Source organism: Rhincodon typus, chromosome 11, assembly GCF_021869965.1.
Source record: "Rhincodon typus isolate 14 chromosome 11, sRhiTyp1.1, whole genome shotgun sequence".
Lineage (NCBI taxonomy): Eukaryota > Metazoa > Chordata > Chondrichthyes > Orectolobiformes > Rhincodontidae > Rhincodon > Rhincodon typus.
In genome coordinates, this window is record NC_063342.1 from 34,886,592 (window position 1) to 34,909,832 (window position 23,241).

A 23,241-nucleotide genomic window follows, 5' to 3' on the forward strand; every position below is an offset into this window, starting at 1 on the left:
CGAGAAATAAAGGATGGCTGTCACCTATTTTGTTCAGTTGAAACAGCTGGAGTGTGTGTGTGAAGTAGGGCACACCAAAGCCATCCTGCAGGATAATGATTACACTGATCATGTAACTTCTTGCTGTATTCATGCGAACTGATGAATATGCCAACCTTTTTGGCCCTGAAAAGTGGCCTAACTCTAACCCTAAACTCATATTATACTGTAAGTGTCAGGTATCTCGAACATTTGAGCAACAGGTAAAGCTAGCTGTTACATGCTGCTACTATGCAGTAGCTACATGAATGGTGTTTGCCACTAATGGGATTCTGCTATCAAGCAAAGACACCATTTTGCATGTCACACAAATGAGTAATGCGGTACATGAATTCAGTGCCTGTGTTATGCCAGATATGTTGGCCATGCATGCCAATGACTGGATTGTATCAAAAGCATATCCCCCTGGCTGTTCATGCAAGTCATGTACAGACTGTGCTCAGCCAGCCTGCACTTGCAAACCTCAACACCGTAGATCACATTAGTTTTGATTCTGCAATCAGACATAATTCTGAGCAAGCAAACAAACAATTATTCTGCCACCAATCTAGGATTGGCCAGTTAGGATTGTAGAGTGGCACTTGCGTGTTCTGGAAGCTTCATATATTAATACACAAGGTTCTGTTCTTTACAGACAGAAAGAACATGTATGCACAGACTGCAACTGTTTCAACTGAACAAAATAGGTTTCTGACATTCTGTGGTTCATTTCTCAGGGCAATACCTTGACCAATAAGAGTCAACATGGCCAGTTTAAAATTTAAACAAATCTTTTTACAGTTCACTGTCAATCATCACTAACTGGTGCACTATCCATGGCAACTTCTCTACCAAACAGAGTCCACTTTGGTATTCCTTGCAAATTGTCCTCATGTTAGCAAGATGAAAGATTCAACAAAATGTATTTTATATCAGAGATACTCAAGTTCTGTATGATCAAATGACTATTTGTAAGCTATAAATGGTTCAGTGCAGTTTTTCTTCAAATTTTTCATTATTTAAAATTAGGTAACCACCAGGTTATAGATTAGACACTTATAAAAAATGTTTTTAATGCTGTGTCAAAAAAAAAAAACAGTTACCATGGTAGAACTGCACAGGTTGCCACTCAAATACAACCAGGACTTATTTTTTCCCCCCATTAAAGCAAAAAAAAAAGCAATTATGTTCTATTAAGCTTCCCATGTGTAGCTGAAATAAAATAATTACTTCTACTGTTTCATTAAGTATTTATTTAAAAAACTAATATTTCTAAGAATAATACATTTTAACAATGTAACGATACAAATTAGATCATGCAAGGTTGTTACATTGCAATTATGCAAATAAATTTGTGTAGACACTTAAACCATAACTTCACTTCAGAAAACCAGCTCAATTTGGTTGTGCATTTTACCTCTGGATTGCCAGCTGTGTGCAAAGCAGAAACTTTACCCTTTTTTTATCCCAAATCTTCCAGAAATCCCAGAGTCTTCAAATTTGTCACAATTCCATTTGCCAACTTCTTATTTACTTACAAAATGTTGTAGACTGAGTTAAACACTGCAACAAATTCCAAACAGTTACTAGATTGAATTGACGTTTTGATTAATTTCCATGTTAAGTATTCAATTCTAAGCCTGCATGATATCACAGCGTTTGTGAATAATCTTCATTACATCGTTGATGAGATTAGAATTTGTTTTAATCTGTTGTAGGGCTCTCATTTCGTAAACTTTGACCAATCAAACATTTGACTTTGCTTCTCTACTTTCTTTGTGTTTTATGTCTGTTGGAAATGGATGATTTCAATGGAAAACAATGTTTTTTTCTTGCACCACTGAGTTCATAGCCTTCTATTTTGATTCAAGATCTCATCCAGAGAGATAGAGACTTTTTAAATATGATGGAATTCCCAAACAGATGGCAATATAACCAATGTGTTTACATGGATTGCCTTTCTTCATTGCATGATGTGTAGCAATGAAAATTGACTCAACCCCATTTATGCATAACTATTGAATGAACATTGTTGTGAATTCATACATGTAAACATCTTTAATTAGGGAACTGGCCAGGCTTTCACTTCGAGGGGGTGCACAGTGTTTCCATTCCTCCCTTGCCTTGGTTAACGATACTTGAGTGGATCTCAGGAGTCCAGTTGATTACAGATTCAACAATAACTATTCTGTCACTACAAGGTTACATGAAAATATCACCAAAATGCTGAAGACAACGCTTCACAGTCATTGATAAATCTGTTAAAGTGTCACCGCACAGTTCTGAGTGAGTCTCCAGAACTGGTTCCATCTGCCACATATTGCTCTAAAAATTGACAAGGGGTAGGGAGTGTCACAGAAAACAACAACTGCTGCTGGAACAGGGAGAATCCCATAACATCAGCCAAAAATATTGACAATACTCTCCCGGGTTGACTCCTTTTAACATGCGCAACAATATTTGTTCTATTTGTGATCACCCTGTGCTGACAATCATTGGATAAAACAGGAGCAAGTTGCTCACGGAGTGTTTCAGAAGCAGAGAATTTCCACGTCAAAGTATAAACTGACAGTCATTAGTGGGACACCACTGTGAGTAAACTCAAGTTCAACTGACGCCTTGACATGTAAAAATCTCCTCTCACCCATCCACTGACACAACAATAAAAGCAGAAGATCGACCTCACTACAAGTGTAGATGATCTTAGTTGAACATCCATAAACAGAAATCTTACAATGGAAAGCAAAAAGGGCTTTCGAGATGTTTCATCATTAAGCCCTTGAAAACCAAAATTACAAATATGATGTGACAGATTACATTCACCAAATTCGGTGAATGGAAAATCATAGAATCATACAGAACAGAAGAGGTCCTTCAGCCTATCAAGTCTGCACTGACGAAACTATTCTAAATCTACCCCAGGCCCACTTTCCAGCGCTTGGCCCATAGTTCTGAGGTGCTCATATAAGTACTATTTTAAAAGTTGTGAGGTTTCCTATCTCAATGGTCTCTCCCGAGCAGTGCATTCCAGATTCCCACTGCCCACTGGGTGAAAAAAATTCCTCCTCTGATCCCCTCTAAATCTCTTGCACTTCACCTTAAAATTAGGCCCCCTCATCATTGATCCTTCAAATAAGGGGAATTGCTGCTTCCTATCCATCCTGTCCACGCCCCTCATAATGTAATAGACCTCAATCAAGTCACCTTTCAGTGTTTACTGCTCGAAAGAAAACAACCCAAACTTATCCAGCATTTCTTCAAAATACTTGATTAAAATTTGTAATATGAAATCACTAAAACATTTTTCCTGAAGAAGAGCACCTACATTTACAACACCAAATAAAGGACGATTGTACCTGCCTTGGATTGGGTGCTTAACACGGGTCAAAATGACTGACACTATGGAGAACTGTTCAAGGTTGCAACTGTTCCATCTAAAATCAATGCCAGAGAAGTGAGTGAGTTCCAGCCTTCAGGTTCAAGCAGACATGTATCACTACTCCATACTGGATTAAACAGAGGGGAGGGGAGATCTGGTTAGGGATTGAGACAAGAGGAGGAATAGAAATTGGTGAACATTATACTTGATTTCTGTGTGCAAAACCAGAATGAGTCTAATTATTTTTGCATGACACTTTCTTGCAAAGTGTCAACTGAAGCTCAATATAAAGGACTTATGTAGCATGCAATAATGTCTTCATTTTGTAACTATTTTGCTGCTTCTGCGTTCGTTTTTTTTAAAAATAAAGAAAATCTGGTTAGTGTAAATCATTTAGTCTGTTGCATGAGAACAACAAAAGATTTCTTCAATATTGGCACTTTAATTGATTCCACATGCATCCTGTAATATGTATTAGGGCAATATCTCTTTCCTTTTCTATACTTAAATATTTTGGACCTGAGAAGGGCTACAACATTTATTAAGTGTTTCTCAATGTCATTCATTCTATCTCTTGACATTTTCATGTTTGGTTTGCTTTCTCCATGTGGAATGATATTTCTGCCTGTGTTCAAACAGCCAAGTTAGGAATGATACAAATGAGCTGGGTGCTTGGGAGACACCCAGTATAAATCTGTATCCATGTGGGCAGGAAGATTCTGATTAATTTTACAGGGTTCTATGATTCAACCATTTCAACTCAGATTTTCTAGTTGCAATGATCCAAATTAATAAAAAATCCAAAACCTTCATTTCACATATGTCTTCCTTTTTACTCCAAGATTCTCAAAGTTTACTTAGTGCACAAAATGGATCATAAGAAAAGTGAATAAATACCTCCATGTTTTGAAAATTTTGGCCTGTAAAATTTAAATATGTACCACCTCTATTTCCTCTGTGCTGTTGCGAGTTAAGGAAAGGGTCAGTACACATGTGTACTCTTATACCACCGATTTCAGCAAACATCACTGTACTGAGATCATTAGCACAGGGATTGAGAGCTAGCACTAGAAGTATGCAGACCAGGCTGAATGTGATGGTAGTCAGTATTTAAGCCCGAGTTGGTTCAACTTCAATGCTTTCACTAATGCACAATCTTAAACTCATTACATCACTAGTGCTACTCAAAGACATCATCAATTACCTTCAGGTTGCTTGCTAATTGATTTCTCTTGCTGGTTGCATAGTTAACAGAAGTGGTTAGTACCTTGTCCTATTAATTAAGGTTAGTGGAGTTACATGGAATATCGTGGCACATGGTGAATGCTTTGGATCTCACATCGAGGCCTCTATTCATACCACTTGCTCCCAGATGTGGTTGCCAAAGCATCAATCCCCCTTGGTCTGCAACAAAACAGAAGAGGACACAACATTTAGGAGGGGAGGAGCAGAGGAGAGAGAGAAGGGCCCTCACCGGCAGGCCATACCCATCCAGGATCTTGAGAGAGCAGAGACAACAAGGTGCAGGGCTGGATGAACACAGCAGGCCAAGCAGCATCATAGGAGCAGAGAGGCTGATGTTTCGGGCCTAGACCCTTCATCAGAAAAGGGGGAGGGGAAGGGGATTCTGAAATAAATAGGGAGAGAGTGGGAGGCAGATAGAAGATGGATAGAGGAGAGGAAACAAACAGGTCGAAGAGGCAGGGATGGAGCCAGTAAAGGTGAGTGTAGGTGGGGAGTTAGGAAGGGGATAGGTCAGTCCAGGGAGGACGGACAGGTCAAGGGGGCAGGATGAGGTTGGTCGGTAGGAGATGGAGGTGCGGCTTGAGGTGGGAGGAAGAACAGGTTAGGGAGGCGGGGACAAGCTGGACTGGTTTTGGGATGCGGTAGGGGGAGGGGAGATTTTGAAACTTGTGACATCCACATTGATACCATTGGGCTGCAGGGTTCCCAAGCAGAATATGAGTTGCTGTTCCTGCAACCTTCGGGTGGCATCGTTGTGGCACTGCAGGAGGCCCAGGATGGACATGTCGTCTGAGGAATGGGAGGGGGAGTTGAAATGGTTCACGACTGGCAGGTGCAGTTGTTTATTGCGAACCGAGCATTTCTCTTCCCACACAAGCTAGAGCAGTCAAATAGGGAACTACTCCATGAAATATGCCACATCCATATTAGCATGTAAAATGAAAGTACATGGAAGTGGGGGACATGGACAGGGAACAAAGAGCAGAATAAATGTGTCATTTTCCAATAGCAGGCAATGACTAGTGGGATACCACAAGAATCAGTGTTTAGACCCCAGCAATTAACAGTGCATGTTACTGATTTAGATCAGGGAACTAAATGTAATATCTTCAAATTTGCAGACGAGGCAAAGCTGGGTGGGACAGTGTACTGTGGAGAGGATGCAGAGATGCTTCAGTGTGAATTGGACAAGTTCATGGCGGATGAAGTATAATGTAGATAAATGTGAGATTATGCATGTTCGTTGCACAAACAGAAAGGCAGATTATTATCTGAATGCCAACAAATTGCGAAAGGGGGAGGTGCAACGAGACAAGGGTGTCCTTGAAAACTAATTATTGAAAGCACGCATGCAGGTACAGCAGGCACTGAAGAAGGCGAATGGTATGTTGGCCTTCACATAAAAGAGGTTGAGTACAAGAATAGAGGTGTCTTGTTGCAACTGTACAGGGCCTTGGGGAGACCACACCTACAGTACTGTGTGTGGTTCTGGTCTCTTTATCTGATGAAGGATCTTCTGACTGCGCAGGGAGCACAACAAAAGTTTTCAGGGCTGATTCTCGGGATAGCAGCACTGAATTATCAAGAGAGCCTGGATCCATTTGGACTATATTCACTGGAGTTTAGGAGAATAAGGTGGGATCTCAGAGAAACCTACCAAGTTCTAACAGGACTAGACAGGGTAAACACAGGAAGGATGTTCCCATTAACTGGGGAGTCCAGGGGTCACAGTCTAAGAATACGTCTAGGCCATTTAGGACTGAGATGAAGGGAAATCTCTTCACCCAGAGAGTGGGGAGCCTGTGGAATTCTCCAATACAGAAAGCTGTTGAGACCAAAACATTGAATGATTTCAAGAAGGAGTTCAATGTAGTTCCTAGGACTGAAGGAAATAAAGGGTGTGGGGAGAAAGCAGGAACAGGGCACTGAGTTATATGATTAGCCATGATCATATTGTACAGCAGGGCAGGCTTGAAGGGCCAAATGGTCTCTGCTTGCTCTTATGCTCTATGTTTCTATGATCTGTATCCTCAGAGCAGGATGGAGAATGGCATTCCCAATGGCTCAGAATGGCACTGCGGCCATTGACTTTCACAGCTGGCTTCTTCCAGGTTGCAGAAAGGAACATCTTCTACACCTCACTGTTTGCTGAAGTATGAAGGGAGGTGCTTGCCATAGTCCCTGCAAAGAGGGGGATATATATTACATTCTCTCTTTCTGGTGCAAGCAGGAGGAATGAGCACATGCTTTTGGCAGATGAACATGCCACCCCATGGTGTCAGGTGCCACTGACCGCATACATGTAGTTTTTGAGAGTGCTGCATCCAAACTGAAAGATGAATTGCAATGTCAAAGGGACCCATTCCCTTAATAACCGGGTGATGTAAGACCATATTCAATGTAACGTGGCCACAGTACTGTCATCTCTGTTCTGCACCAGACCACTGTACCACCAGCATTTGACCCACCTGAATAAATCAGAGGTTGACTGTTGGGCAACAGGACTATCCCACTAACACCCTGGCTCATGATGCTTCACGTCAGCATAAAAGTGACAAGGCTGAAGTATTTGTGCCCTAAGCAAAGGTGTTCCAGTACTACTGCAACACTGGCATCGACGCAAACTTGCAGATATTTGTCCAAGCACATGCTGTCCACACAAAGCAAGACAAATCAAATGCAGTCAAATACTAGCCCGACAGTCCACGCTCCATCATCAGCACAGCCAAGGAAGCTGTCAAGCAAGCAGCACTTACTCACCACTAAAGTGTTTACCAATGCTCAGTTTGGGTTCAGCCATGACTACATAGCTTCAGATTTCTGTACAGCCTTGGTCCAAACATAAACAAAAAAGCTGAATTATCAGGATGTGTGGAAAGGAAATGACCTTGACATCAAGGCAGCATTTGACCAAGCATGGCACCAACAAGCCCTAGTAAAATTGCAGCCTATCCACTGGCTGAATGCATACCTAGTGCAAAGGAAGACAATGGTGATTGCTGGATATCAATCATCTCCACTCCTCAGTTATACAGCTGTTTGTTTCCGGGTTCAGGCTGTGAGAAGGTCTGAAGCTGTGACATTCTGACGGTACCAGAAATGAGTGTAAGTGAGCAGCTTGTGGGTGATTAGATGCCACAGTTCCTTTTGTAAGTTTACATGTGCTGGGGCCATAATTGGATGTGTGAAAATATATCTACCAAATAATTTTGTTCTTAACTAGCAACAGACATTCCAAAAGAGAAAGAACTGGAACCAACCTCATTTTTTTGATCATGAACATTGAAGAATGGCAAAGACCAGGTAAAATAGATCAAAAACAAATAAGTCCTACAAGCTCAAAGTGATTCCATAAATTACAATACTGCCAGAAACATTTTAAATTATCACATAAAAGGAAACCAATAGATGGATCCAAACTAGTACAATCTGTTCTGCGTCGATTTCACTTTAACAATTTTATTCTGGTTTATGTCAATGGAGCTGCTCATCATAACACAATTTAGCTCAATGAACTTCATCAATACCATTGAACTCAGATGGAGCCAGTTCAGTTGTACCAGTTCCAAAACCAATTGAAAGTTCTCAAGTACCCAAATAAATTCTCTCATACTGAGCATTTAACATCCAATGGAATTTGTTCCCAACGATGGGTAACAGCTTTCAGACCAACACTTCAGTTCTCTGAATATAAAGTGAAAATATTGCTTCCTCTGTTACAAAACTACACAATAGCACAATTAATTCAAACTAAACAATTTACAAACAAACCTCAGGTGAGAAGAGGCAAGATACCTTTTTTAAAAAATATGATTTGGCAAGATTTAGAACATAACAAATTTTGAAAAGGATCTTCAAGCCAGTTGGTTGTAGAGTGGGTACCATTCCATATTTTTCAAAATTATTTACTTTTTACTTCATAAATCAAATAATTTATTTCAAAAATTTCATATATTTCTGTTTTGCCCTTTTATGTTTATATTTTTGCATAAATCTTCTTGATTTAGTTCAGTATGTGATGCTGTCTGATATTGCATTCAGTGAAATATGCAATTAACAGAGATTTTCCAAGGATTGAAGAAAATGAATGAGTCACTAGTGAACAAAACTGTGGTGTCACTATCTCAAAATTTAACCCAATAATGAAGTGTTGGCTGATAGCATTAACTCTGAATGATCAGGATATTGAATGCACAAATACATAAGACCCCAAAGCATAAAAAAATTGATTTATGTCCCAAGTCAAAAAATTGGAAAAGACTCCTGGAAATTTTCCACATTAATAATGAAGATATTGGATATTAGTTAAATATTTCAACTGCAGACTTGGCTAGAGGCAAGTTTTAATTAACAATATTTTTCTTCCTCTTATGAATTGGTAGCATTTCCTGTCATTGTTTTCATCATGTTGAATATCCACCTAATACTTTGTATCATTTTAATGATCAGTGACCTTTCTGCCATCATTAGATCAGGAGTGGGGGGTGTTCACTGCAATTGCACAACATTCAGCACTATGCATGACTCCTCAGATGTAGAAGCAATCTATTGCCAACTGCAGAAAGACTTGGATAATATCCAGAGATAGTAGGAACTGCAGACGCTGGAGAATCCGAGACAACAAGGTGCAGGGCTGGATGAACACAGCAGGCCAAGCAGCATCACTTGGATTGACAAGTGGCAAGTAACATTCACACAACATAATTGCCAAATAATGATCATTTTCAACAAAAGAAAATTCAACCACATCTCTTGACATTCAATTGCATTACTATCACTGAATCTCCCATTGTCAACATCCTAGGGGCTTCCATTGACCTGTAACTGAACTGGACTAAGCGCAGTGGCTACAATAGCAGGTCAGAGGTTAGGAATCTGGTAGCAAGTATCTCACCACCTGATTCCTCATAACCTGTCCATTATCTACGAAACATAAGTCAGGAGTGTGATGAAATGCTCTCTACTTGTTGGGATGTGTGCAGCTCAAACAATACTCAAAAAGCTTAAACCCAACTGGGACACAGCAGCCCACAGGATTGGTACCACATCCACAAAAATTCACACCTTCCAACATGGATGCAAAGTAACAGCAGTGTGTACCATCTACAAGATGCACTGCAGTAATTCACCAAGGCTCTTTACTGAGCACATTCCAAATTCATGACCACTACCATCTGGAAGGGCAAGAGCAGCAGATATATGGGAACACCACAACCTGCAAGTTCCTCTCAAAGTCACCCACTATCCTGACCTGGAAAAATAATGCAACTCCTTCACTGTCGCTGGGTCAAAATCCTAGTACGCCCTCCCTAACAGCATTGTGGGTGTACCCACACCACATTGACTATAACACTTCAAGGAAACAGCCTTAGTAAAGACAATTAGGGTTGGTTAATAAATTCTGGCCCAATCAACAAAGCCACATCCCATGACTGAATTAAGGTGAAATTCAGATTGAAGTGAACATTAGGGCAATTATGTTCACTCAATCAATCAATCTGGATCATAAATGTCTAAGAGTAGAAACATGTATTTTTGAAGACAAAGTGATACTCATGATCTCTCCTGTAACCCCCTAGCACCCTTCCCGTGCTGCCCCCCCCCGCCCCACCAATTCAACAGTGTCAACTAAATGCATTCATTTAGCCAAGATTTAATTTGAGAACCGGCTATTTTAAAATTTCTACCATTTTTAAGATACAGAATATGGTAACTTGCAATATGGCACAATATCTGGTATAGGCATCGATTGATCAGTACTAGATGAATACCTGCCTGTGTGTTGTAAAATATTCTGTACATATCAATACTAGGCTTTTAATGATATGAAATAGTTAAACTGTTTTCTCAGATGACTCTACAGTGCCAGAAATACAATTTGGCACATTTATTACTGGTTATTTCAAATAACTTTCAACACTAGAATCTATTCCTGCACAGTAGATTAGGAAAAGGTTTCTATCACAATTATTATGACAGAACAATATAAGCAAAATACTTCCATATTCAGAAAAATATTAAAAACTGCTGTATAATTTTCTTTTAACCACACCTGGACAGTCCCTAAATGCATGTATAGTGCTGTAGGACACCTGGTTCAACTCAGTTGTTAGCAACTAGCTATGGACAAGTACAAATCAAATAGTGCGTTCAATATGGTACTAATGCTAAAAGAAAATGGGGGTTACTTTTACTAGTCATACAAATTAGTTTTCTGCAGAGAACCACTGATTCATTTTGAAAGCTCAGTCTTTTTGGCTGTAAGATATAGAAACCTGTAACAAGGAAGCAGGCTTATCAAGATTCTGTTTTGAGATGGACTGGTTAAGATAGTTAGGATTAACTTTGAAATTGCATTTTTATTCCACTCTGCTTAAAGTTTTTAATTAAACATAAAAGGCTGATGAATAACAGCAAGTAAACGGATTAGAGGAGTTAATGAAGCCGAAGGTATGTAAGAGCAAAATAAATATGTACAAATGCACACAGTCCTGACGTTGTTATTAGTGCAGATCATTAACATAATTGCATGTAAAAAATCTGCCATGTGACTAGGCAGTAATTCTGATGGCATATAAAATTCTGGATTAGCTGTGTAATCACTTTGATGACCTATTTTCACCTGACCTTGTTTTATACAAGCTGTATTATAAATTGAATTCTGAAAGCAGCAATTTCACAACATTATAACAACTAATAACACCAATTTATAATGACATGGCACCATTAACATCATAAAAATAATATTACTCCTGGTTCACAGGAGTATTATAAAACAAAGTATTGAACTGAGCCACATGAGATGATTTTAGGTCAGATGACGTGGCAAGAGATGTGGGTTTTAAAATGAGTGCCTTTAAGGAAGAAAATGAAATAGAGACACAAAGATGTTCAGGAAGCTATTTCTAACACTTGAGGTTGAGGCAACTGAAAGGTTTTGCCGTCAATGGTGGAAGGATTAAAACTGGTGCTGCGTAAAAGAGCACAGTTGGAGAAATTCAGACATCTTGGAGGTTTGTAGGAGATTACAGAGATAGCTAGGACCATGCCATATTTGAAAACAAGTAGTTTAAAACTGAGGCTGATAGAACTGAAGTAGTTCAGTTGGAATGATAGGTGAATGGGCTTCAATGCAAATTATGACACAGCAAAATTGCAGATTACTGCAAGTTAGTAGTGAGTGAGGTGTGGAAAAGCAGTCAGCAGTCTGTTGTGCTAGTCATTACTGGAAGAAATAAAGGCATTCCATTTTCCTTAAGCAGCAAGTGAAATGCCGTAGGGGCAAAATCGGGTGATGTTAATGGTGCTGAACACTGGTGGTCTTAATTATAGAGTCATACAACATGGAAACAGACCCTTCAGTCCAACCAGTACATGCTGAACATTATCCCAAACTAAACTAGTCCCACCTGCCTGTTCCTGGCCCATATCCCTCCAAACCTTTCCTATTCATATATCCATCCAAATGTCTTTTAAATGTTGTAATTGTACTCGCATCCACCACTTCATGAGGAAGTTCATTCCACATGTGCTCCACCCTCTATATAAAAAAAATTGTCTCGTGCCTTTTTAAAATCTCTCTCCTCTCACCTTAAAAATGTGTCCCCTAGTCTTGATATTCCCTATCTTAGGGGGAACACAACCACCATCAACTCTATCTATATGTCTCATTATTTTATAAAATTCTCAGGTCACCTCTCAACCTTATACACTCCGGTAAAAACAAGTCCCAGCCTATCCAATCTTTCTTTAACTCAAACCTTCCATACCTAGCAACATCCTGGTAAATCTCTTCTGAACCCTCTCCAGCTTGATTATATCCTTCCTGTAACTGGGTGACCAGAACTGGACATAGTATTCCAGAAGGGACCTCACCAATGTCCTGTACAACCTCAACATAATGTCCCAACCCCTACACTCAAAGGGCTGAGCAATGAAGGCAAGTTGCCAAACACCTTTTTAATCATCCTGTCTATATGTGATACAAACTTTAAAGCATTATGTACCTGCATCCCTAGGTCCTTCTGTTCTACAACACTACCTAAGACCCTAGCATTAGTTGTATAAGCCCTACAATTGTTTGTTGTACCAAACTGCAATACCTCACATTTATCCAGATTGAACTTCATCTGCCATGTTTCAGCCCATTGACCCATTTGATCAGATCCCTTTGCAATCTTAGAAAACCTTCTTCATTTTCTACCATGCCATCAATTTTAGCGTCATCTGCAAACTTATTAACCATGCCTTCTATATTCTCATCTAAATCATTTTTAAAAATGACAAACAAAAGAGAACCCAGAACCAATCCCTGTGAAACACCACTGGTCACAGCCCTCCGGTCTAAAAAGCAACCCTCCACCATTACTTTGTCTCCTGCCATTAAGCTAATTATGTATCCAATTGGCAAGCTCACCCTGAATGCCATGTGACCTAACTTTACTAATTAGTCTATCAGTGGAACCTTGTCAAAGGCTTTACTAAAATCCAAATAAACAATGTCTATCGCTCTGGGATCATCAAATTTTTTTGGTAACTTCCTCAAAAATTGTGCCATGAATATATGATTGGAATCTTATCTTGAGACTAAATTTGCAGATTAGGCAACAGATTTGGAGTGAAGACAAAAAAGCAAAACCACAATATTTTCAGCCTTCTGACTATTTCACTGAAGATTCCAGGTGATCTCTGTTTTTCACTTTAACATGGAAATCTAATATCTTCAAAATAATTTCAGCATATCACACCAACACTAAACTAGCAATATAAAACAAGAATCTGGATCCAACCTGACTCAAAGCACAGTGAAGTGAGGTGGAGGGGACTTATCTGACATCACATGAAAAATAAAGTCAGTATAGTGTCAAATCAGATTTACAAAATGCACCCTTCCATGGAAATCTGTAGACATACTCAAATTCAATATTTCAACATTGGGGAATCTCACCTTTCTGTTTCAAAATACTTGCAATTTTAGCTGATGGGGAGACTAGAGCGTTGCACACATTTGTATCACATGTGTAGCCTCTCCTAGCTAAGACTGCAACTGTTCTACCTAATGTAAACATGGTTCTGCCTGTTCAGAGCTTAAACTGCAGCTACCAGATTCAGACCAGGACCTACGACATAAGTGCATCATAATTTTCCAATGTTTATGAAGAACTGAGAGATGCATTAACTTTGAAGGTTTATGTGCCATTTGAATGTCAGTATGTCAAGTATAGCTCAAGCAAAGCAGTGTTGAAAGATGTCTGTGAATTCTAACGACTCTAAATGGGCAGCATGATGGCTGTGGTTAGCACTGTTGCCTCACAGCACCTGGGACCCAGGTTCAATTCCACACTCAAGTGACTGTGCAAAGTCCACACATTTTCCCTGTGTCTACATTGGTTTCCTTGGAGTGCTCTGGTTTCCTCCAACAGTCCAAGGAAGTGCAGGTTAGGTGGATTGCCTGTGCTAAATTGCCCATAACATCCAGGAATGTGAGGCTAGGTGAGTTAGCCATGGGAAATACAGAGATAGGATAGGAGGATGGGTCAGGGTGGGATGCTCTTCGGAGGATCAGTATGGGTTTGATAGCTGAGTGGCATACATCCATACTGTAGGGATTCTACGATAAATATGTGTCACTTTTAAATCTGTATTATGAGTAAGCCGAGAGGTATCTTCTTAAACAGAATGCATAATTTTCTAGTTGTAGTAAAGAGAAATAACTTGTACTGTCAACATCCAGCAAATATCTCAAAATCCTTGAGTCTGTTTGTGGTAATGTCCTACTGAAGAATATCTTTGTCAACAGTGTAATAGACTGCTCCACAACTGTGTCATTTCAATGATCCTACTGCCTCAGATCAGAAAAGACTTCCCACTTCACTAAGAAAGTGACTTCTTCACTTTCTTAATTTCAAAACCCATCTCTGCATCATCAGATTTTGAACAATGGCCTTGATGTTCACTGCTGAATTTCACTGGATTACTTTGGAATTCACCATGTCTCATGCAAAACTATTCAATAATCAAACATTATCCTGAAAAGCTGGTTAAAAATAATTCAAATTCTTTGCCTTCAGCAGACAGAGTCGAATCAGCCCAAGCTCTTTCATGTTCTGTACTCAGTACACACTGGCTGTGCAATTGCACTATCAATCCAAAGATTGTGAAATTAAATCCCATCATTGTAAATTGTGAAATTGAATTCAGTCATCTGATTATACATAGGTTGTCATGCAATTTGCTGAATTACTACAAAAACCTAACTGAAGCATTAATATTCTTCAGGATAGCAAATCGGCCACTCCTACCTTTCATGTAACTCTAGTTCAGTGCAATGTCACTCTTCACGCCTTTTGATGAGGCCGACAAGCCAATTATCATGAAATGATCTTGAGTAGATAGAATGGCTAGTCAAATTCAGCGCAGAGTTATCCATCTTGTGAAGTGTTTTCTTTTAAAGCTGTAACGACTGGTCCAATGCTGTCTGAATTTGTAGATTGCCCTCTTCCACACTGAGCCATCTCTCTTCCACTTAGGGCAAGGATTTAACGAAGTCTACCATCTGTTTGGTATCCTGCCTCAGTTACTCAGCTCCTGACTGTTCTGTTCCACCTTTCCTGTCCTATGCTTGCTAATATCATTATGTTTTGTTTTTCCTCCAGTGCAAGCTGGACCTTCAGTCCTTGTTATTGTTATTCCCCTCTGCAAGACACCTCAAGTTCTCCAGTCTGTCCAGTTGTCACCCTGTTTCCAACATTTCTTATCCTTTCATGTTCCAAAAATAAGTTGTTACCTCATAACCATGCTACTATTCCTCAAGCCTGGTCCTGCTCAAAATGTATTACTGTGACATCTGTCCTAGGCACAGCACTGACAAGAGTCACTGTGGCCTCCTATCACTTTGTATTCTTTTTGACCTTTCCACAGATTTCAACAACACTTCATCATCCTCCAGTGTCTCTCCACTGAAGTCTACCTTTGTGACACCGTTTAATGCTAGTTCTACTTATTTCAGTTGCAAGGTTTTGGCTTAAATAGCTTTATCTCCTCTTTATTTGCTGTTTCCTCTTTGTGTTGCAGAGATCCACCCTCAGCAGACCCTTTTTCACAATTTACATGCTATTTCTTACACTAACATCCAGATGCATATTGTAAGATTTCAGGTACATGCAACTCCACTTTTACACTTTCTCCATCATTTCAACAGCTGTTGCTACAGTCTTGAATCACTTGTCCAACATTACACCTTAAGTGAGACAAAATATCCCACAGTTTCATGCAAATTAAACAAAACTAATCTTTTCACTTTTAGCCATCAGCCAGTTTTTCATATCGTCAGCCAATCTCAATGCTAATCGCCAAAGTTACATACTCAAGCTATCAAGAGTTTCAGAATTTTAATAGCTACCTGCCCTGAGATTATCTGTACTTTCTGACCTATATCTTTACCTAGTTTATTTTACTTTAGTCAATATTGCCAAAATGGTTTGTCCTCTTCAATCCCCTTATTAGAAATCTTAATCCATGATTAAATCCACCCACAACCCAAGGCACAACTTTTCCAATGGGCATCTAGCTGACAATCACGGTTCAATCATCTATAGTAATAGCTCATGCAGAAGCACAGTCTAAACCATCACCTACACAAAGCATCACATGCCCAGTACTCTGTCATCATGAACAAACAACAAAATTTTCAAGCTTGTTTTTGATCCTTCTGTAGACTTTTCCAGCCCTAATTCAATGATTCTGCCAACTTTCAGTTTTCTTATATGGACTAACTGTTCCTCTTACATTGGGTGAGACGTGGAAAACTCATTCTGCTCCACCATTGATTACCAGCATTTAGCCAGCCCAGTGGAACTCTTCAGACCAAGCAGTTAATTTCCAAACTTTGACTACACCTTGTTTTCAAAGAAACTTCTCCATCATTAGTCTTTTTAATTTTTTTCCTAGTTCCCCTTTCCCCAATGCTCACCATTATCATAGAGTAAAAGAGATAATTTCTGACATTTCCTGATGCACAGATAATAGCGGAAATGTAGAAGTTACTGAATGCGCTGCTCCTGCAGTCTTTGGCTATAGACTCAACATTAGAAATCCTAACAGAACTACAAAAGGTATGAACATCTTGTCCTTGTTCATTAGATCATCACAAAAATAAAATCTGAAAGCTACAGCTGCTGCATTAAGGTGAAGTGCGCTATTGATTGTTTGATGCCATTGACACTATTGAAATAACCTCCCAGGATCTGATTTTCTCTTTGCAAATGTGGAGTTTTAATTTCAATCAGAAGTTAATATTGAAGATGTTTTAAGTGAAAATATTGAAGATGTTTTAAGTGAAAACATCAATTAATTTTATTTGGCTTTTCTATTTGTTTTGTTCTTTTCCCCTTCATCACTATTTCCTAAACTATGTTTTTCTTTCTACATTGTAATATAAATAATGTTTTCTGTTCTTTATTTCCACATATGGACAGTTCATGACTCAATGAAGATTCTTTAGTCTATTTGCCTCACTGTTTATTTCCCTGCTCACATCTGCTAGAAATGCCCTCTACAAAGTATTGCACTGGAACAGACCAATTCAAGCTGAATAGAGGCAGAGTGCACTCTTAAAACTTCATACGTGACTCCCACGGTGAGCAGCATTATTCCTGAATGCATACTAGCATCACAATTCCACACATCGAGAGGAATGGGAGGGATGATGCCTCACAACACCAGATGAGCAAATGTTTACTTTAAGAGCATTTTAAAAGAAGGAAGAGGTGGAGAGACAATGAGGTTTAGGGAGATAATTGCAGATCTTCAGGTTTTGGCAACTTACAGGCAAATGGTGGGACAATAGGAATGGGAAAAAGTCCAGAATTGGAAGAGGGTAGCTATCTCTAAGGCTGTAAAGTTGAATGGGTTTACATAACTAGGGAGCAGCATGACTATGGAAGGACTTGTAAACAAGAATGGAAATTTTAAAAACTGCATTGTGGCTGGTATCCAGGAACCAATGTAAGTCCACAAACAGATGAATGATAGATGATTGGAACTTGCTGTGAGCTGGATGACGGGCAGAGTTTTGCATGAGGTTAAAATTATGGGAGATTGAAAATGGAGCCACAATGGTATTGAAATAATCCAGGCGTGAGGTGGCAAAGACCTAGATAGGGGTTTCAGTAGCAGATGTGATGAGATAGAGATGTAGGAGGGAATTAGTTGGATAGTGTTAAAGAAGTGAAATTGTGTACTCTTAGCAATGGCCTGGATAGGTGGACAGGTACTCAACTCAGTGTCAAACATAGCACTCATGCTGCGGACAGTGTGGTTAAGCCTGAAATAGCTACCTTGAGAGCTATGGTGACAGTGATAGGGAATGGGGTTTCTAGAAGCCTCTGATGATAATGGCTTTGGCCCTTCAGATAAGGGAAATCCATATTCATCATTCTGATGGGTGTAGCAAGGTTGAGCTGGGTATCATTAAGGTACATAGAGTGCCTGATACAAAACCAAAATTTTGATGCCTGAAAACGGAAATACAACCAGAAGATGCTGGAAATATTCAGCAAGTTTAGGCAGCATCTGAGAGAGAAAAACACATAACAGGTCAGGTCAATGACTTTCGGTCTGTATTTACAGCATTTGCCGTTTCTGTTGTATGCGGGGATGACTTGTTTTCCAAGTGTTCTTCCTTCTTGCCCATCCCTAATAGCCCTGGAGAAGTGGCAGTGGGCACCAGAAGTAGCATGGAAGTGGAAAAAGGGAGGAATGAGATACTGATGGCTTTCGTGTATTCAGGAGGCTGTCTTGTTTTGGTTTGAAATTGGACTCGTTCATGCACGACTCCAAACTGGTGCAAAGCTGACTTCTTTAAGATGATTACTTTCCATTTATTTCTTTTAATTTTCAGAGGAATGCTCTCGCCTGTAATTTGCAGCAGTTAATAAGTTCCTCTCCACTCTTTGAACTGCCCTGGTTACATTGCTCGCCGCCAGTTCCTACAGACTGCATTGTGACAAAGGAGCTCCTGTTTTCTTGGATACAAGAGCTGCTATTCCCAGCTCCGGGGGTGGGAACGTCCGCTTTCTCCTCATGTTAAAAAGTCCAATCGGTTTCCACGAGGTGCCGAGTAAATGTGATACTGCGACAATATACCTACTGCCAGAATATATCCACTGTGCTTAGTGATTTTTGTGCTTATTGAGGTGAAGTGTTGCAAAGGTGTGACTCTTGATTTACTCTGCTTTCATGCTTACCTGTAACCTCTTTGCACGGGCAAACTGACACTGGATCTGCCGTCTGAAATAGGTCTCTGTGGAAAGAGTGCCTCAGTATAACTGGTATCATTACACAGTGTCACAGGTAAAGATTCCGTTTCTTTGTTTTGTTAAGAAAAGAACCACTTCGTTGTTACAACTAGTTCACACACACCCATTTCTTTCTAGCGACATCGCATTCCCTACGATAAAGATGGGAACGGGGACGTTATTCTAACTGCGGTTACATTCTCCCATAGTCTGCCCCTACCATCAGCGCTGGAAGGAATCGACGGGGGGTGGGGTGAAATCTGTGAACCGGGTTATTTCGAAAGCTGCTGGTTAACTCCTGCAAACTTCTTTAATATTGAAGTTGCTTGCCCATGGCTTGCTATGTACGGATGTTGGATACATTGCACACTTATCACACCCTCAGCCAGCACAGCACATTTTTGATGCGACACTTGTCTCGGTTAAGTTTTGAACTGTTCATTCTTAAAGGGTTGTTTTTGTGTGTTTCAGACAGTGATTCCTCACCTGTTTCTGCCCGAGTCTCGGAATCCTTTGGCAAACGGGTTTCTGTCGATCTTCAGCCTTGTAATCTGGGAAATAAAAAGGAACAAATTCACTATTAAAATCTCGGCCAGATGAGAGTGGGTCGTGGCCACTTTACAAGAAGGCACTGTCCTGGTCTCCACGTAGAACAGAGCCGGGAAATTGCATCGGTGTTTACATCGGCTTTATACTGAAACTTCGTTTGAAAATGAAGTCAACTCGCCAAGTCAGCGTCCCATTAACTAACAAGTGAGAAAAGGGAATTGAAAGTGTTTCCCGTTACAAGCGGCGCAGTTATGTAAATAATCCGGAATGCAAAGGAATTGGCGGAGTCAAGAATGTTTCAGTAAAGACAAACAATAAATTAAATGTACGATTGAATCAAGGGGATTTTTCCGGGTTTTTCAATTATACCCATTTAAACGTTTCTAAGTAGTCTCAAGTATTTCAAGTTCTGTAGTTAGGAGGTTGATCTATAGCGTTTGGGAATGGGGTGGGAAGTCTGGAAATATGTTTTTCAAAAGGTTCATAACGGGAATGTTTTTTAACATTTACATAGATTCCGTTTGTGGACTGTGATATACATTAAATAAAAACTACATGGAAGATTCGTTCTCAGAAATGCGCCCCTTTTCTGTTACCGAGCGCCCTGTGAACTAGCCCCTATGTTGAGACACTGTGAACAGACACGGTGTACCCCAGAAATCCACACCAAGTTCTGGTGTCGAGTGTTTGTATTGTTGGCCAGCGAGGAGGCTTCAGTTAAAAATCGTCTAACTCCCACAGTCCTGCAATGTGTGGACAGAGCTTGGAGGAGATTGCTCGCACCGCTAGTTTCAACCTGCTCTAGTGTTTAACTGGAGTCTGCTATCAGACTTCCTCTCAATCTTGTTCAGAGCGCCCTTCGACCTCCAGCACAAACATTTTGAGAATCCAGATACGTCAGTGGCTAAAAGATATAAACTATTAACCGGGAGATGTAGAATACTGGCATTGGTAAGAAGGTATTGCAAATGTCTTGGAGTTTACGAAACCCGATTGAAAGCGGAGCTCAAGAATGAATATATTCTAAAGACAAAGCGTAACCAAACAGCAACTAAAAACAACTATTACTCCTGAAGTCCATCGTGGATGCTGTTTAAAACGAACTGTTGTTTAACCGAGGGAGGTAAATCCTCTCGGGAGCAGGGAATTGTCGGGGACTTCGGAAATTTAATCGAAAAGTTGACGCCTGTGCGTGGCGCTTCCCTTTGCAGCCAGAGAAACGCACAACTATTCTGACACAGGAGAGGCCATTCAACCCATTATGTCTCCACGGGCTCTCCATTGGGCAATTCACTGACTGTTAGTATCCGCTTCTCCCAATAAGCCTTAACATTCCACTTTTTTTTTGGTAACAGTCTAATTCCTGTGTGGATTGAATTCGCCTTGGCCACACTCTCAGCCAGCACATTTCCAGACCCGAACCACTGGCTGCATGAAGATACTCTCCTTCATGTTTCCTTTAGAGTCATTAAGAGCAGAAGAGGCCGTTGGGCCTATCGAGTCTGCGCCAACAGCTATTACCTATCTATACGAATCTCAATTTCCAGCACTTGCCCCATAGCCTTGAATGTTACAAAATTTCAACTTCTTGTCCACGCTTTTTTTTAAAAGGGTTGTGAGGTTTCTAGTCCCCACTGCTCTCCCACGCATGTATTCCAGATTCCAACACCCTCTGGGTTAAAACAAAATCCTCTTCAGATCCCTCCAAAACCTCCTGGCCCTTCAGCTTCAAATCATGCCCCCTTGTTATTGACCCTTCAACTAAGGGGAACAGCTGCTTCCTATCCACCCTGCCCCTGCATCAGGTCCCCCCCTCGGCGTTTTTTGCTCCAAAGAAAACAACCCGAGCTTATCCAGCCTCTCTTCATAAAGAAAACACTCCATCTCAGGCAGATTCCTGGTGAATATCTTCTGCACCCTCCTTACATAGCGCGGCGACCAGGACTGCACACAAGTTAAACCTTTTTGGGAACGTGAACAGATTGAGGGAGATATCTGCAGCCTGGTGAAACTGACAGACATATGCCAATTCAGTGAAATGCTGAGAAAAGTGAGGCTTTGTAAGCATTTTTTGTTTCTTTTGCCATTTCTTTCGCCATTTCTTTCAAACCGTGCCTTTCCTATCCCTTCACCAGCAGGAACAGTTTCTTCATGTGCGTTCTGGAAAGACCCCTCATGATCTTAACATTTCAACCAAATCTCATCTCCAAGGTGAAAAGCCCTAACTTCTCCAAATCCCTTATTCTTGGAAATACATCATAAATCTAGACGATTTAAACAATGTTACATCACTCAAAAAAACTTAAAAATAATAATCTTTTTGTTAGAATACAAATAAGGAAAGTTTAATTATTTACCAATTATTTTCCCCAGGAGGAGTTAATACATTTATTAAATGTATTGAAGTAGTGTGATAATTTAAAAAGTCTTGAACTGCAATCACCAAACGAGTCAGGCCTTTCCATCTGCTAAAGTGGAGTTCACAACTTATAGAAACAGCTCGATTCGACTTCCCTACTCTTTCGATAACCAACGTTGCGTTTATCGTATTCAATTTGCGGGAAAGTAATTAAATAATTTTGCTTCTTTCTCGTGTCTGAACATAAAAGGTCTTCAAATATTTAGTTGTCCCGATTGCTTCTGTCCGCTCCATGGATTGCATTTTGATTTGTGGTCGACATGATTTGAAATTAATGCCCTAAGCATTCAAACGATTGTAAGTAACTGATAAAAACCGAAAGAACTGAGAATGCTGTAAATCAGAAACAAAAACAGAAATTCCAATTTATTTTTGTTGACTATAAATAGTTGCTCGCGTTGTACCACTTTGCGGTATATTAAACGTAGTGGTTAGCGATGATAAATTTGTGACAGCTGTTGGCGATTCATATGTAAATCTGCCCTGCTTGTTTTATACAAGCGAACCACCAATGCTCAGAAAACTGTTGCTTGTAACAAGATAGGAAAGGATTGGAACAGACGAAGGGAATGAGCTGAGAAGTGAAGGGATTATTCGCAAATGATGTGGAGGTGCCGGTGTTGGACTGGGGTGGACAAGGTCAGAAATCACATGACACCAGGTTATAGTCCAATAGGTTTATTTGAAAACACAAGCTTTGGGAATCTGCCTCCTTCTTCAGGTATTAGTGTGAGAGAGTCAGTATCAGACAGAATTTAAGTAAAAGATCAAAGGGTCACACCACTGATGATGTACTAAACAAACCTAAAATGCAGTTAAATCTTTAACCAGATAGAAGGTTTTAATTTATTAATGTGTAAATATAAATCCCCGAATTCCTTCGAAGTCACTGTCCTGAACGAACCAAAAGTTTTGTCAAAGTAAAGAAGAGGTGACATTTTAGGTCAGACAATGCATGTTAAGTGTGAGGCCTTGTCTAGAATCTGTGTTTTGGTTTGGAGTCAGACTGGTTTTATTTCTAAAATAGGAATTTATAAAACGCCACATTGACTGACTGTCTATAAATTGTGCGCTTTTTCAACAAAATAGAATGTATCTGCAAATACAAATTCACCCCATAGGTCACATGTGTGCCTGTGTTGGGGAGAGAGGGTTGAAGAATGTGTGTGTGTGAGAGAGGAGAGAGGCTGTCGCGCTTGAGAGACGGTGAGAGAGAGAATCGCCGGCAGTACAGCTGCGAGCAAAATTCCTCCACTCATATCGCAGCCGTTACTTTGTTTTAATTGTGCAGAGTTGTTTCTTGCTGTTTTTAAATCCTCGCAAAATGTGTCCGA

The 23,241-nt window shown here is 40.1% G+C and overlaps 1 protein-coding gene across 1 annotated transcript in view; it reads right to left on the bottom strand.

Annotated features, from left to right (window-relative positions):
* The window catches only part of tbx15 (T-box transcription factor 15), a 102,138-nt gene that overhangs the window by 19,409 nt on the left and 59,488 nt on the right, over positions 1-23,241 (bottom strand). Inside the window, exon 5 of the mRNA XM_048603091.1 lies at positions 19,426-19,490. Coding sequence (XP_048459048.1) covers positions 19,426-19,490 — 65 coding nt within the window. The remainder of the gene's footprint in view (positions 1-19,425; positions 19,491-23,241) is intronic.